Here is a 13,695-nt window from a genome sequence, read left to right on the forward strand (position 1 = left end):
CCTCATATTCAAATACGCCGCAATGACCTCGAGGCGCCACAGGATCGACTTTTCTCTGCGAAGACGACGCAACAACCCGTCGCTCACATCTTCAGGAAGTGCCTCGCCCACCGTCCCTGTCCTTCAGTCACCTGTGACGTTTCAAGCATTTGCGTCAGTGAATGTCTCCGAGACAACCCTCAAGCAGAAAAATAAATTGGAAAGGGCTCCTGTGAGGCCGTCCATGTTTCTCGAGGAGAAGGATGATGATGAAACGTCCACGCCTGCGCTGGCTGGAGGTGCTCCTGTGGATATCAGACCAGCCCACGTCGAGCGGAAGAGTGTCGAGGAAAAGCCAATGACTCAGACTAGAAGCCAATACTTCGAAGACGCATTTAGCACCCGGGGTCCGTTAACGTCGCCGAGATCTCAAATAAGCCAAGACTCCGTTGTGGTGGTAGAGATCAAGATCAACACCAAGGTGCGTATCAGTATATCCTCTCCGAGTTGTCTCCAGTGAAAGCAACGCCACTGTGTCCACTGTGTCTAGTGTCTAACCCCATGTTTAGGTCAAAGAGTTGGAGTCGCTTGTCTCAAACATCTCGTCCCATATGGCACGCATTTTCCAGAAATCTGAGACTTTTATGATGACCACCATCCAGGAAGAGGCATGCATTCATTTTGGAAAATCAAGTCTGCCAGCATACTTGATGAAGGTCTTCGCACTGCCGTATCTCATCGCGCCAATAACCAATCTCCGCAGTACCATTTTGATCCAGGCAGCTCTTCAAGAGATCATCCATGTGGCACCGAACCGAGGAGTCATCTTATACATACCAATCTCCGAGGAAAACTTTGCGACCAATGGGGTGACAATGATGGGCGAACTCGCACGTTTGGAGCGCTCTTCTCCAGATCACGGTCCTGGGTTATTTAGGAGCATCTCACGAACCATGAGTAGAAGACTGAAATCCAGTAGCTCCCAGAGCGCACCTATCTCTGTTACAACAACCTCATCATGGGCCTGCGGTGGCGGTGGTACGCAGGCATCCTCAGTGACAGGAAAGGATTCACAATGTAGCGAAGCTCTGAGGAACGAGGGCAAGCCAAAGTCGGGCACGAAACCAAAGGGCTTTCGGCACTTTTTGTCACGGCAAGGCTCAGGACGACTCCAACAGCCCGGGGACAATCAGTAATCTGTGCTTTTGATGTTTGTACTCACTGAAAGTTAACTCTTGGTGTTTTTTTTTTTTTTTTTCTATCTCCACTCTGTCTTTCTCTGTGTCTCTGCCACTATCATTCACGTTGACGTGCCGTATCTTTTCTCACGGACCACTTATGCAATTATGAGCAGAATGTGCGCAGGTGCCAACAAGGGTCGAAGGTATTCACTGTAGCTACCTTCCTTGGATTTCATTTTCTTTTGTTCCTTAGCGCGTTCTGCTTTTGCATTCGATGCTGTTATTTCTGTACTCAACCTGTCTCTTTCACTCTGTTGCTCTTGATGCTCCCATATTCCTAAAACGAACGATAGAACATCATAGAAGATATTCGCAGTGACCCTAGACAGATGGAGTCGAGCGCCGTCCGTGGCAGAGTCTCGGAGATCCAAGGCAACATTTTCGATGCACCAGACGGAACAGGACTGATCCGTACGTGACAGACCGACTGCTTGTGATCCATTGAATAACTGGAAGAAATTCAGATGCATGCAACTGTCGTGGTTCCTGGGGCAAGGGAATAGCAAAAGCTTTCCGAGAAAGAGTAAGCCCGGGATTGCTCTGCCCATATCCACGTTGGCATCAGTCGCTAAGTTGTCTGACACTTCATTAGTACCCTGCCGCATACGAGATCTACCGCTCCCATTGTCGAAGATGTTCATCTGCTCCCAGATACAATACTGTTCTGATTGATGGAGGGGCGCGAAAGATTCGAGTGCCAGAAGGCACGGCTCTCATCATTCCACCTCAGAAGAAAGACTATGAAGCTGGGATTAGCAAGCGACACTGGATCATTTGCCTTTTTACGTCTCGCGGCTTCGGGAGGATGGTCAGCCCTGAGGACACAATCTTGGAGAATACCGGACTTGCTGTCGCAGATATGCAGAGACAACTTGATCAGCTTGAGGGTCTTTCAGAGCTTTGGTCCTGTCAGTTCAACTCTGGGTTATTTGGCGTTGAGTGGGCTCGTTCGAAAGAAATTCTGAAGAGCTCAGGACTCAAGGTTACTGTTGTGAAACCGAAGGAGGAGTGAGTTTCTGTATTATTAGTCTCTAGGGCAGAGTTGTTTTTATGTTGCTTTGCTGAAGAAATATTTATCTGGAGCGGACAGCAGGCTTGGATGAAACAGTCACCATTGCAGCCGAGCGCATATTTTCCCTGTATTATCATCATTCATTAATGAGCACATGAAACCCCTTCACGGACAGAATATTCCCGCTGAAAAATGATAATGCCGATGACGATCCATATAGATAGCAAATCACCTGACTTCGCGTCACGGACCGCGATCCCGACCCATCGCGACGCCACCAAGAACCTCTCTCTAATCTACAAACCACACGACCTACACGACCAACACGACCAACATGCCCGCAGAAAGAAAGACCGCGCTAAAGCGCCGCCAACTCCCCTTCAAACCTCCAAGCCGAACCTCTGCCTCTGCCTCTGCCTCAGTTTCGACCTCCGCCCCGGCCCCCGCTCCAACCTCACCACCACCACCAGCAGCCTCCAAACCCAAGCCCAAACCAAAGTCCAAACCAACCACGAAACCCAAACCCCGAGCCCCCAAATCCTCAGCCCCATCAACAACCACATCCAAACCCGCACGCCCCTCAACCAAATCCAAAGGCAAAGCCCCAGTCTCCGCCCCCGCCTCCGACAACGAATCCGATTCCTCCTCATCCACATCCTCTTCACCTTCCGCATCCCCAGAACCAGAACCGGATTACATCCTCGCAGAAATTATCCACAACGAGACAAAATCTGATTCCGTACTGACGAATGACCCCGTGATTCCCCCGAAGTTGTTAACGAGGTTACTTCATCACCATTTCCAGAACCAGAAGACGAAGATCGCAAAGGATGCTAATACGGTTGTTGCGAAGTATGTGGATGTTTTTGTGAGGGAGGCGTTGGCGAGAGCGGCGTTTGAGAGGAGGGAGGCGGTTGGGAAGGGGGTTAGTGTTGGAGATGGGTTTTTGGAGGTGAGCTTTCTTGACTCTTTTCTTTTTGGTTTTTGGGTTGGGGTGAAGGGGGTTTCGGGAGTGGGGTTTGATGAGGTTGCTAATTGTGATGTGCTAGGTTGAGGATTTGGAGAAGATGGCGCCGCAGCTTGTGATGGATTTCTAGAATGGGTTAGTTAGACTTGCTTGGGTTGGGTTGGAGTTTGGAGTTTAAGGAGTAGAGTTATGTTATGATACCAGACGTTGGGGATGATGGGTTGAGGGACACTTCAGAGGTATGTGGATAAATGCGCATTATGGAGTTCTGAATCATGAGAATGTAGTCTATGTACCATTGTAGTCTGGCGTCTAATATTCTAATATCTAAAAATATACATGTATAGTCAGCTATGCCCGGCTTGGGTATAATGCTATCCCCGTTACTCCGCAAAAACACCAATTCCTAATCGTATCAACCGCTCACCAGGGCGTCCGGGGTAGTCGCCTTGTTCGGATCCCCGGAAGGAGTAGCAGATCCCTCGGCGGGGGTGGCCTTCTCCGACGATTCGTCCGCCTGAGGCTTCTCCTCCTTGTCGTTGCCCTTTTTCTTGATGGTAAGAGCTCCCAGCTCGACAGCCTCCTCGGGGAGTGGTCGAATGTGTGGTTGACAGATCCACCAGGGTCTGCCGTATTCGGCAATGGTCGCCTTGGATCCGGTCAATTCTTGATCAGGAGATTTCTCGAAGCGTCCCGGGAACTGTTCGTATTCTTTGAGACCCTTCTTGATTGCCTGCTCGACGAGTGAGAGGACGTTTTCGAATGCTGGCATGTCGCCGGGTCTTGATCTCGCGAGCGCATCACGGACATTAGTGTGTTCTGAGACCATGGGACGAAGAAGCTGGAAGAGATGTCCTTGCATCACACCAAGACTGGGAGAGTTTGCCCTCTTCGACTTGTCGCGCTTCTGTCTCTTTCTGGGTGGGCCGTCTTCTGCTTCCTCGGCAGACTCGGTTGCCTGCTCGGGCTCCTCTTCCACCGCGTCTGATGGGAGATAGAGAGGCTTCCTGTCTGGGACCGGCTGCTCAAGCACGTACTTGTAGATGATGTCCAAGTACCGCCTTAGCATGGCATCGATGCGGTATCCACCCTTTCCATCCCTGCCTCGCCAGTATTCCCGTCCTTCACTGCCGACTGGAGGTGGCTTGCTGAAGATCGATGGATCGGACAAGTTTCCTTCCGCGCTCATCACGCCGTCGGCCCCTGTTGCTTCCAAACAGCGGTCCAAATCGTCATAGTTCAAGTTGTTGCCATTCGCGAAGATGACAGTCTCCGGGGGAAGATTGTCGCGAAGGTAACGAATATAACTCCAATCAGCGATTCCGGTGTTGTGACCTTTCTGTTCTCTCCTCCGTCCATGTACCGTGATTATGCTTGCTCCGGCGGCCAAGATCATTTTCGCGTATTCGAGAGTCTTCTCTTTCGTCTCCTGAATGCGGAACTTTGCAGTGATGGGGATCGGAAGTTCGGTATGCAGTCGGTTAATTAACCTGTGAATCAAGTCCCAGTCTTCCTGAAGGAAAGCTCCGTAGTGACCCTTCCTCGCAATGCCCTGAGGACATCCCAGGTTCAAGTCCACAGCATCACAGTAAGGCACGACATGGCGAGCAGCCTCCAAAAAATCATCCGGCTCGTTTGCGCAGAACTGTACGAACAGCGGGCGATCGATCGAAGGGTTTCCATCGAGGTATGGCGATTCATCGTCGCCTTTGCCGGCAAAGGCACGAGTCGGATGGAAATGCTGGACACGGACGTTGGGTTGCTCGCGGAACAAGCGCGCATGGTACATTGGGGAGTATGCGAGGACCTTTTTCTGGTCCTCGGGTGACATGAACGACCTAGTGAGCATGCGCCACGCCTCGAGACCGTTAGTTCGAACAGTGAAACAGCTTGCGGTTGAGACTTACAAACTCGGATCGGTCCACCATGGGTGCAACGATGTACTTTGGGCTTCCTATGCTCTGGTAGAACTCTCTACCAAGGAGCTTCTTCTTCGGTTCAGCAGGTGTGGTCGCAGGCGCATTTTGGTCTGCGACGCTTCCTAGCGAAGCGGGGTGTGTCTCCGGGGCGGCCATTTTCACGTTGGGGCGAAGAAACTTGGGGATAAAGTGCCCCAGCCAAGGGGGTAGGGACCGAGGGACACGAATGTTTACGGTCGAGAAGCTCCTTGTCCTCGAAAGGAGCAATTGAAGAGGTTGCGATTTGCGGATAAGTGGATTCTGGAGTAGCAAATGATGCGGATGGGGGCTTTTTTCCCGCCGTTTAATTTATTTCGGAAGGGATCAATGTTGATCCTCTTATCTTATCCAGCTGGGGAACAGCACAAAACGCCACGCAGGATTGCACCAACCAGCCTGATGGATGCGAGGTACAAAAGTTATTCTATTTGCAATGGCATGACCTATCTCTACTTTAATGGAGGTTGTACTTTCTCCCATTCCGTTGCAAGAAGCCTGTCTATGGCCAGTAGAAGTTGTGCTTCATAGTCCTGCTTAGATAATCCACTGTGAAGCCTTGGCGCCGTCGAATAAGTGGGTTCAGATCAATAATGGAAACCTTCAAAACATCCCCAGAAACATAAATCCTCGGAGCTGTGATGAAATACAACGCCTAGAATGTGCATAGTACCAGGTGTACATGTACAGACTATAACTTCTGCACCGTGTCTAAAAAGCAGCCACTGAACCGCGCTGCAGCTGGCAATCAACAATGGACTCCACCGGAGCAGGGGGTGAGCTTATACCCGTTGTTTGGTAGCATACGGCAACGCTGATAACCGTCAGTCTCAACTTCAATATCTCTATCCGAAGATGGGGACTATGCTGCACAATTAAATGGCAAAGATTTGGCCATCCACCTCGACCCAGCTTCTCCTGAATTCAAAGAAATACAAGTTATCAAGCTTAAGGACACTGCCTCAAAATTTCTAAAGTTCTCGAGATCAAAGCCCGTCCTACCTTCAAGCACGCACTCCTATGCAGGGGTAAACTCTCCAGGAAGACGCGTGCTTTGTGCTAGTGATGCACGCATCCTGGTCTGGCAGCTGGACCCAATACAACTGCATGCAGAGATTGAAAGCATTGAGCCCGGCGCTACATATGTCGACTTTGGCGGCGATGAAAATGAGATCATTTTCTTTCACGCCTGGAATACGAAAATCACAGTGTTCGGACTGGATTCCGGCCGCAGCCAGGTCATCAGAAGCCCCAAATTTTCAAACTATAATGGCTTCGGATATCGGCCCAAAACAAGGCAATTCGCTGTTCTTCTGAAGCCGGATGCCGTTGATTTACTCACGATTCATGAATTTCGATCTTACGAGCTTATCGGGCGAGCAGTTCTGCCTACGGTAGATGCTCAAGGACTCAAATGGAGTCCGGATGGGAGGTGGATAGCCGTGTGGGATGCTGCGAGTGCGGGCACCAGAGTCCTGATTTTCACGGCTGATGGACAACTTTTTAGAACCTACAGTGGCCCTTCGGGGCTCGATAGCTCGCTCGACCTTGGTGTTAGAGCGATAGAGTGGAGCCCTGTTACCGGGCAACGCGGTGTGTCAGAGCTTCTGGTGGTTGGAAAGGTCGATGGGACTGTTGATGTCCTCAAGACCCGAACAGTAAGTTTCTCCGATATATACTATGAGTATTGTACGGAACTGACAGGCCTAGTTTTCCTGCTCTATCACGCTTTCCCATGTGCTCCAAATAGAGCACAATTCCCCCAGTGTCTGGCGGGAACGCTACGCCGGGGATGGGGACCTGGAATATGCCGAAGCGTCCAGCTCTTCTGCATTTGGCATGCCTACTGAGCCATCCGGATCGCCTCGGGGCGTGTCGATCATGGCCTTTAGTGCCAGCGGAACTCTTCTAGGCACTGTCGATCAGACGCGACCGAATATTGTCTGGATATGGGACCTGGAAAGCACCCCGGTCCTGCTATCTGCTCTAATCCACGAGCACGCTGTCAGACAAGTGGTGTGGCATCACTCGAAGATGCAATTGCTTATTACTACAGCGAATACTGCTTACGCTGCTGTTCGGTACTGGTCCCCAGCCAGCCAACCGCTAATTGCGCGCATTCCCGTTTCGCGAAGCGAAACCGGAAGATACGATGTGAGATGGTTATCTTTCGACGAGGACGACGATTCTAAGTTCTGGTTCGGTACGCCAGACGATTATGCGCTGGGTCACCTTGAAAGGGTCGAAGGGTCACCGCAGTTCAAGGTAACCAGTACCATCAATGGTAAGGCGAAGGGGAGCGGCTACGGTCCGAGCATGAGCAGATAGGCGTGATAATGATCTATGCGTTATGAACCCGCATCCGAATTACCCCGTGATAACCGACTAATCTAATTCATGCAACGTCATATGATACTTAGTACTGCGCATCTAATCCTACCAAGGCTCCGGAGATGCTTCGAGTCCATTTCTATGGAATAAACCCCAGAAAACAACACTAATACACATGTACATAGAAGAACCGAGTTAATCCTAATTTACCCCCAGGCCAGCAAAGTCCAGATACCTACAACCCATCTATCTATACCTACCTACCAGCCCAGCCACCTGAAAACCTCCCATCCAGATCCTCACGGACATCCCCAACTGACCAATCACATCACCCCGCCCACAGCCAATGCTAACCGAGCGGGCCCAACATCCCAGGGCTTAGGGTTCAAGCACACGTGACGCTGAGTCATCCCCCACTCGAATTTCGCACTTGGGCACTCAAACTTCCAGCCGTTCGATCTGTTGTGCAGCTCTCCTCCGTCGAACAGCTACATCAGACAGTCAAAATGGTGAGTTACCACTGGCGCAGCTGCCTTGTCGTCGTCGTCGTAAATATTAACTGTTTTTTTTCGCAGGCTCCTACCAGAAAGAAGTGGTCCAAGGGCAAGGGTACGCTATATTCCCCGTTTCTATCCCCATCGAAGTGAAAGAAAGAAAGAGTCCACGGTCGATATATACCCCGATAGCGAAGGAACAGACAACAACGATGTACTTGGATGGAGAGATCGTGTGATGGAAGAAGGAATCCCGAACTAACTGGTATTTCAATACAGTCAAGGACAAGGCCCAGCACGCCGTCGTCCTCGAGAAGCAGACCGCTGAGCGTCTCAACAAGGATGTTCAGTCCTACCGTCTGATCACTGTCGCCACCCTGGTCGATCGTCTCAAGATCAACGGCAGCTTGGCCCGTCAGGCCCTCGCTGACCTTGAGGAGAAGGGACAGATCAAGAAGGTTGTTGGTCACTCTAAGATGAACATCTACAGTATGTTCCCCATTGCCACTGGCAGGAAACTTTTGAGGTGGGATGTGAAAGCTGACGTTGTTGATTAGCCCGCGCCGTCACCGCCGAGTAAACGTATGACGCTATGAATGTTTAACTTGCGGTTTCTTTGTGCTACGAATGATATCACTCAAAATTCGGAAGTTCTGGTCGGGCGAAATGATGGATTAGTGTCAAGTGAAATTGACGAGAGAAATCAACCTTATATCTGTTCATTTTTTTGGAGTATCGTAGGGTTTGATGGATTGCGTAGGATGGATGTATACTTTGATTAGGAGGCTGTCTTAAGATGGGGTAGTAGGAGAGACCGTGTTTTCAAGTAGTAAAGAAGCATGGCACTATACTTTAAGCCTAAAACGGAGTACATTTCACATGGTTATGGTTATCACTTGATAGTAGTTCCAGCATATCCTATCCGATAATACTCCAACCCCAATAATCATACCCCCTCCCCCTCCCATCTACCTCTATCTACTTCTTCCCAGCAGCATCCCTCCTCCCCCTCTGCTGCCTCGCCGCCGTACAAAGCTCCCTGACCTTCCCCCCTCCCTCGCCCTCTCCTCCTCAACAAACTCCTCAATGCCCACCACCTTCCCCACCTCAAAATACCTCTTATGATTCCTAAAAAACCCCTCCCAATGCGCCACCTGCTTCGCAATTCTCTGCCTCGCGATTCTCAAATCCTGCTCCCTCCTCGTCTTCCTCTCCCCACTACTCAACTTCTTCTCTTCCTCCGGGTCATCAATCGGAATGAACATCTCCTCTACGCCTCGCATATCAGGCGTCAGATCTTCCTTGAAGCAACCGGTCACGAAAGCCCGGGTGGCATCTTTCCCCGTGAAGAAGTTGTAGTGGCCGCCTGCGCCGTAGACGAGGGGGTTGGCGGAGACGTCGAAGATGGTGCCGTTTACGGAGAGGTAGATTGGGAGGGTCAGGTCGGTGCCGTTGTAGAGGGAGAGTTGGGAGGGGGTTAGGGTTAGGGGACCTTCCTGTTTTTGATATGGGTGTTAGTTTGGTGAGGGGAGGGGACTGGGGATGGGGATGGGGACGGGGAGGGGATGTACAATGTAGCGGAGGACGACGGGCCATCGTGTGAACCAGGGTCTGTAGCCGAATAGGACGGATTCGGATCCTGTCATGTAGTAGGATAGGCCGAGGGTGGCGATTATGAGTGTCGCTAGGACACGGAGGAAGTCGAGGATGGAGATGCCGCGGGCATTGTTGTTGTTGGATGGGGTGGAGGGTTTGGGTTTGGGGGGTGATTTGGAGGATGAGGATTGTTTCTGGCGTTGGCGTAGTTCGGAGGACATGGTGTCGGTGATGTCGTTTGGAGGGATTTGGTGGGTGGTTAGTTGGTGGCCATTGGGTTGGAAGGGATGTTAAGTAGGTAGATAGGTGTAGGTGTAGGTAATTGGAGGCGAGGGATAGGTGGAGGATGAAAGGTAGGTAGCTTGGCTTAGTATTTCCGCGCTCTCCGTTCGCTGTTTCGGAGTCGGATGGTGTGACATGTGCCGAGTATAGTGCTCTACTGATTTAGATTTAAGGGTCGGGTGTACTATGCTTCTAGTCTTGGTTCACTTGCAGTATAATTGTATAAATGATTGTTCTTTTTCATAATGTTCATATGCATATTCTAGATAATGCTACAATGGACGGAGAATATCCGACAGCGCCTGACTGTCGCATGCTCAGACCAATATCCTAGCTCATATCCACTATTCATCCCATCTGATATTCATGTCCAAGCTTATGGCTGGTAGCAGTGTAGAAGGAACTAGACTTATATCCAGTTAGCTAAGCTCAATCTTCAAGGATAAAGCACAAAGCATGGCAATAATCTCGTCAGACATCCAAGGAAGTAATACGCACAATGCCGCCTAAGATGGGTTCTCGACGACGGCTAGCGTGGAAACTGCGAATGTAGGAAGATTTTCATCATCGAGATTGGGGAGGGGATTGTGTTGCTTGTGCAATAAAATTTGTTCGACTTACCATATGGTCTTGTTGTCAGAGGCGTGGCAGTGATAATGCTGGAATGTTAGTATTAGTGTCGCTGGTAAAGAAATCCTTCAATCAATTTTTGAAGTCAAGGCGTAAAATTAACGCATTGCGATGGAGAAAAACTAGCGAAGAAAAGAATTCGAGATGGCTTTATGCTGGCCCGGATGAAAGTTCCGCCGGGCGGGGCCTGGCGTGGATGTCTTGATGCCTGAGGCATGACTACAGTGCACTTACATACATTGGTATAAACTATCAACTGGATAATATACGTCAAAGTACCAGCCTCAGCTCAAGTCATCATGAAGACTGAAACTTCCCGAGCTTCAAAGGTCCCCGACGTCTCAATATAGAGCCTGACATCCGAGTTGGCATGTCATCCTTGGTCTCGCTACTCCCTGCTAAGCCCCACAGTAAGGACAATGGTACAAAACAAATCAATGCAGATGATAAGGTGAAGATGGTTCACTCCTCAGTTACCCTGCCCTCCTGAACCTGTTCCCAGCTGCGAGAAAACACATCATTAAGAGCTTCCTGGAATGTACGGCAGTTCATGTCGATGAGACCCTTCTTATCCTTAGACTCCGGGTTTCGAATAACCGAGACAAGACAAAGATACCTATCATAAATTAGCATGGCAATTGGTGGATCCTTGGCTGCCTACTTGTTCATTTCCAGCAGATGGATCATAGTCTCATCATGCAATACAACGTGGCTTTCCGCTTCCTGGTTCTGATCTCCTTTGGGCTTGCGGTCTGGGTGGTCCCAGGAATATAGTTCCGAAATGTCCACGATAACGTCAATGTAATCCGAACACATCTCATAGCAGGACATGTCCACAGGGCGAGTGTCGGATGCAATGTAGATCTTGCTCAGAACGTCGAAGAGATAGGTCTTCTCGAAACCGCAGTTGTTGGCAAGTGTGTTGATCAAGTTCTCCAGCGTCGACAGGTTGGGGATGAGTTTCTGAATGACCTTGCTAAAGGCCTCAAAGACAGAGTAGTCGTAGATAGATGTTAAGTAGTAATGGACTGGGGCGTTCTCATACCCGGCATCGCTGAGCTCGTCCGAAATGAGCTGGACAATGTCCTGGAACGTGTCGGTGCGATATTCATCCGAAAGACCATCCACCTTGTGGATGAAGACTTCGATGTTGATATTGGGATAGAATTGCTGGACGGTCAAGATCGTGCGGTTGAGCCGCGCCACTGAATCTAGGTAGTCGTCTTGAGCATCAATAACCCAAACAAGTGCACCCAGACTTCCAAAGATATTCTCCAAATCGAAGGACGGCTCAAGGTATTCCAGCTGGCCCGGAAAATCCCAAACCTGAAAGTCCATGAACGAGCTGTTTGTCTTGTCAACCTGGTGTCCATCGCACGGGACATGCGTGCTCACTGGATTGAATCTTTCTGGATACGGGTAGTGGACTCCAAGAATAGGGTCTCATTGGGTGGCATTTTGTGAAAGACAACACTGGCGATGGATGACTTGCCGCTCCTGGAGAGGGTTAGAGGGCTTCAGGATCAATGGTAAAAATACCTACCGACGTAAGCCCATCAACATCAGACGAGGCTTAGCGTCCTGGGCGTTATTGGCAGGAGCATGACCGGAATTCGCGGAGGGCTGCTCCAAGGATTGACTTGTTCCCTGTACAATGTTCTCAAGCGTTAGCTGTGCGTCAGACTTGACTGGAGGTTGGGTATGATTCCCGAAGAGACATCCCTCCGGGCCAGGTCCAATCCAACGAGGCAAGTCCATGGCCTTTTTCAAACACGCGAAAAGCTAGCACAGAAAAGATGTGAAACAGAAGATAGAAGAGATCATGTTGCAGCACACGGTGTGAATGTTGAATCCATGTCACGTGCCTTGAATGTGACAGGGCGTGAGGAGGACCTAAGGGTTGCTAGGGATGTTTGACACGTGCAAGTCACGTTCAGTGTTGCCTTTTTGCTCAGACATCTCCAAGACTCCCATAGGAACTCTCACATCAAGAACTGAGCCCATTCCCAATCTTCCAATTCGATGTTGAATATCACGTCTTGATAGCTCCAGTAAAGCACAGAGCCATTTGAACGAACCGAGCAACAGAAAAAAGGACAAAGACATCAAGATCAACAGAGAAATTCAGAACCCCCAGGAAGAGACACGCCCGCCGAAGCCCACAGCTCGACAGTCCTTCAGGGAAGAGGGATTAGAAGTAGGGTGATAATCCTTACATCCATGGCTATAATGTTGGCTGCAACCTCCGTGCAATTACCAGAGCTGATAATACCCACCTATAGGAAGAGATCAGCATATGCCAGTGGCAGACATCGGAGGGAAGTTGCAAACGCTTACTACTGGGATCGACGTACCCCACGGCAAGACAACAATCGGTGGAGTTTGATAGAGGAGACTGAGGGTCAGAGGATGAGAGACAATTCAAATATGCCAGTCAGTGTTCACGATCTTCACACAGGAACCAGAGCAAGGCAATAGCCGAGCAACAGCAATTTCTCTTGGGTTATTGATGCGTGGCTTGTTCGTACAAGAGATATGAGATGGTTGTGGCTCAGAAAAGTGTGAAATTCATGGCCGAAAAGACCACTCAGCCAAACAGGAAAGAAATCACGGGATGGAGGCTCAATGCTCTGGTTATATCATACGAGCGAGATGTATAGGCGGGCTGGCACGGGCAGAAGGCAGAACACACAGATCGGATGCCTTGCACGGGAAAGTGGAGGGGATATGATGCTAACTGTGCTTCGAGATGTTGCGAGATGAGTAAGTTTACAGCACAGGGAGTCTCAATGCCAGACAGTGCCCCAGTGCCAATGCCAATGGAATCAATAAGGAATCATGAAAGAGATGCGGTGCGTCTACGCGATAAGCTCGGGAGTCGCGGCTTGGCACGGAGAGATGCTACTGCTTGCACTCTCCGCCTTTGTGTTTCTGTTTCTTCCGCTTTCACAACACCAAGTGGACAGAAAGTGCAGAGAGGCTGTGTACAATTATACTTCAATGGTCTGTTCTGCTCGCTCTCAGACCCATGTCTGTAATCAGACGATCTAGTTGTGATACAGCTGCAGTGCTACACCATGGGGGGTGAAACATTAATTTCCAACTGCAACACCCTGGTGACCGGATATATATCTTGGTGCATAGGCCAGAGGTTGAGGTAGTGGTTCTCCATCTCATAAACTTTTACTAATTCCTATGTGACTATCAA

The 13,695-nt window shown here is 50.0% G+C and overlaps 8 protein-coding genes across 8 annotated transcripts; 5 read left to right on the top strand and 3 right to left on the bottom strand.

Moving 5' to 3' along the window:
- Positions 1–22: 22 nt before the first annotated feature.
- On the top strand, positions 23–1,191 carry BO94DRAFT_620795 (MIF domain protein; the record flags this gene model as incomplete). The annotated part of the gene is made up of 2 exons (XM_025616956.1): positions 23–460; positions 549–1,191. 2 exons carry the CDS (start codon positions 23–25, stop codon positions 1,173–1,175), a joined length of 1,065 nt encoding a protein of 354 aa, XP_025472095.1. The 3' UTR covers positions 1,176–1,191.
- A 54-nt stretch (positions 1,192–1,245) lies between these two features.
- Positions 1,246–2,232, top strand: BO94DRAFT_606657 (phosphatase; the record flags this gene model as incomplete). Its single annotated transcript, XM_025616520.1, has 3 exons — positions 1,246–1,631; positions 1,685–1,743; positions 1,813–2,232. Exons 1-3 carry the CDS (start codon positions 1,550–1,552, stop codon positions 2,230–2,232), a joined length of 561 nt encoding a protein of 186 aa, XP_025472096.1. The 5' UTR covers positions 1,246–1,549.
- Positions 2,233–2,538: 306 nt separating this feature from the next.
- Positions 2,539–3,488, top strand: BO94DRAFT_531255 (CENP-X/MHF2 family protein). The gene is made up of 2 exons (XM_025610857.1): positions 2,539–3,184; positions 3,282–3,488. The coding sequence occupies exons 1-2, from the start codon at positions 2,567–2,569 to the stop codon at positions 3,327–3,329; spliced, it is 666 nt and encodes a 221-aa protein (XP_025472097.1). The 5' UTR covers positions 2,539–2,566; the 3' UTR covers positions 3,330–3,488.
- On the bottom strand, positions 3,483–5,412 carry BO94DRAFT_484115 (tRNA-dihydrouridine synthase family protein). The gene is made up of 2 exons (XM_025608947.1): positions 5,107–5,412; positions 3,483–5,057 (listed from the first exon to the last, which is right to left on the bottom strand). The coding sequence occupies exons 1-2, from the start codon at positions 5,272–5,274 to the stop codon at positions 3,615–3,617; spliced, it is 1,611 nt and encodes a 536-aa protein (XP_025472098.1). The 5' UTR covers positions 5,275–5,412; the 3' UTR covers positions 3,483–3,614.
- Positions 5,413–5,908: 496 nt separating this feature from the next.
- Positions 5,909–7,482, top strand: BO94DRAFT_542585 (WD40 repeat domain-containing protein; the record flags this gene model as incomplete). The annotated part of the gene is made up of 3 exons (XM_025613099.1): positions 5,909–5,930; positions 5,983–6,812; positions 6,865–7,482. 3 exons carry the CDS (start codon positions 5,909–5,911, stop codon positions 7,480–7,482), a joined length of 1,470 nt encoding a protein of 489 aa, XP_025472099.1.
- Positions 7,483–8,069: 587 nt separating this feature from the next.
- On the top strand, positions 8,070–8,470 carry BO94DRAFT_425797 (40S ribosomal protein eS25; the record flags this gene model as incomplete). Its single annotated transcript, XM_025607441.1, has 2 exons — positions 8,070–8,094; positions 8,259–8,470. Coding segments are annotated over 2 exons (237 nt in total), but the record flags the coding sequence as incomplete, so codon positions are not given.
- Positions 8,471–8,950: 480 nt separating this feature from the next.
- On the bottom strand, positions 8,951–9,930 carry BO94DRAFT_620799 (putative heme/steroid binding domain protein; the record flags this gene model as incomplete). The annotated part of the gene is made up of 2 exons (XM_025616957.1): positions 9,551–9,930; positions 8,951–9,475 (listed from the first exon to the last, which is right to left on the bottom strand). The coding sequence occupies exons 1-2, from the start codon at positions 9,794–9,796 to the stop codon at positions 8,954–8,956; spliced, it is 768 nt and encodes a 255-aa protein (XP_025472101.1). The 5' UTR covers positions 9,797–9,930.
- Positions 9,931–10,949: 1,019 nt separating this feature from the next.
- Positions 10,950–12,245, bottom strand: BO94DRAFT_456393 (GTR/RAG family Ras-related GTP-binding protein; the record flags this gene model as incomplete). The annotated part of the gene is made up of 4 exons (XM_025607697.1): positions 10,950–11,103; positions 11,149–11,832; positions 11,883–11,984; positions 12,031–12,245. The coding sequence occupies 4 exons, from the start codon at positions 12,243–12,245 to the stop codon at positions 10,950–10,952; spliced, it is 1,155 nt and encodes a 384-aa protein (XP_025472102.1).
- Positions 12,246–13,695: the final 1,450 nt, after the last annotated feature.

Source organism: Aspergillus sclerotioniger (genome assembly GCF_003184525.1).
Source record: "Aspergillus sclerotioniger CBS 115572 chromosome Unknown BO94scaffold_3, whole genome shotgun sequence".
Taxonomy (NCBI): Eukaryota; Fungi; Ascomycota; class Eurotiomycetes; order Eurotiales; family Aspergillaceae; genus Aspergillus; species Aspergillus sclerotioniger.

Excerpts from the sequence above, each read along its gene's own strand:
- BO94DRAFT_531255 (XM_025610857.1), top strand. The coding sequence starts at position 2,567 with ATGCCCGCAGAAAGAAAGACCGCGCTAAAGCGCCGCCAACTCCCCTTC. Across the intron at positions 3,185-3,281 it reads TTGGAGATGGGTTTTTGGAG|GTTGAGGATTTGGAGAAGAT; the intron begins GTGAGCTTTCTT and ends GTGATGTGCTAG.
- BO94DRAFT_484115 (XM_025608947.1), bottom strand. The coding sequence starts at position 5,274 with ATGGCCGCCCCGGAGACACACCCCGCTTCGCTAGGAAGCGTCGCAGAC. Across the intron at positions 5,058-5,106 it reads TGGTGGACCGATCCGAGTTT|GCGTGGCGCATGCTCACTAG; the intron begins GTAAGTCTCAAC and ends AACGGTCTCGAG.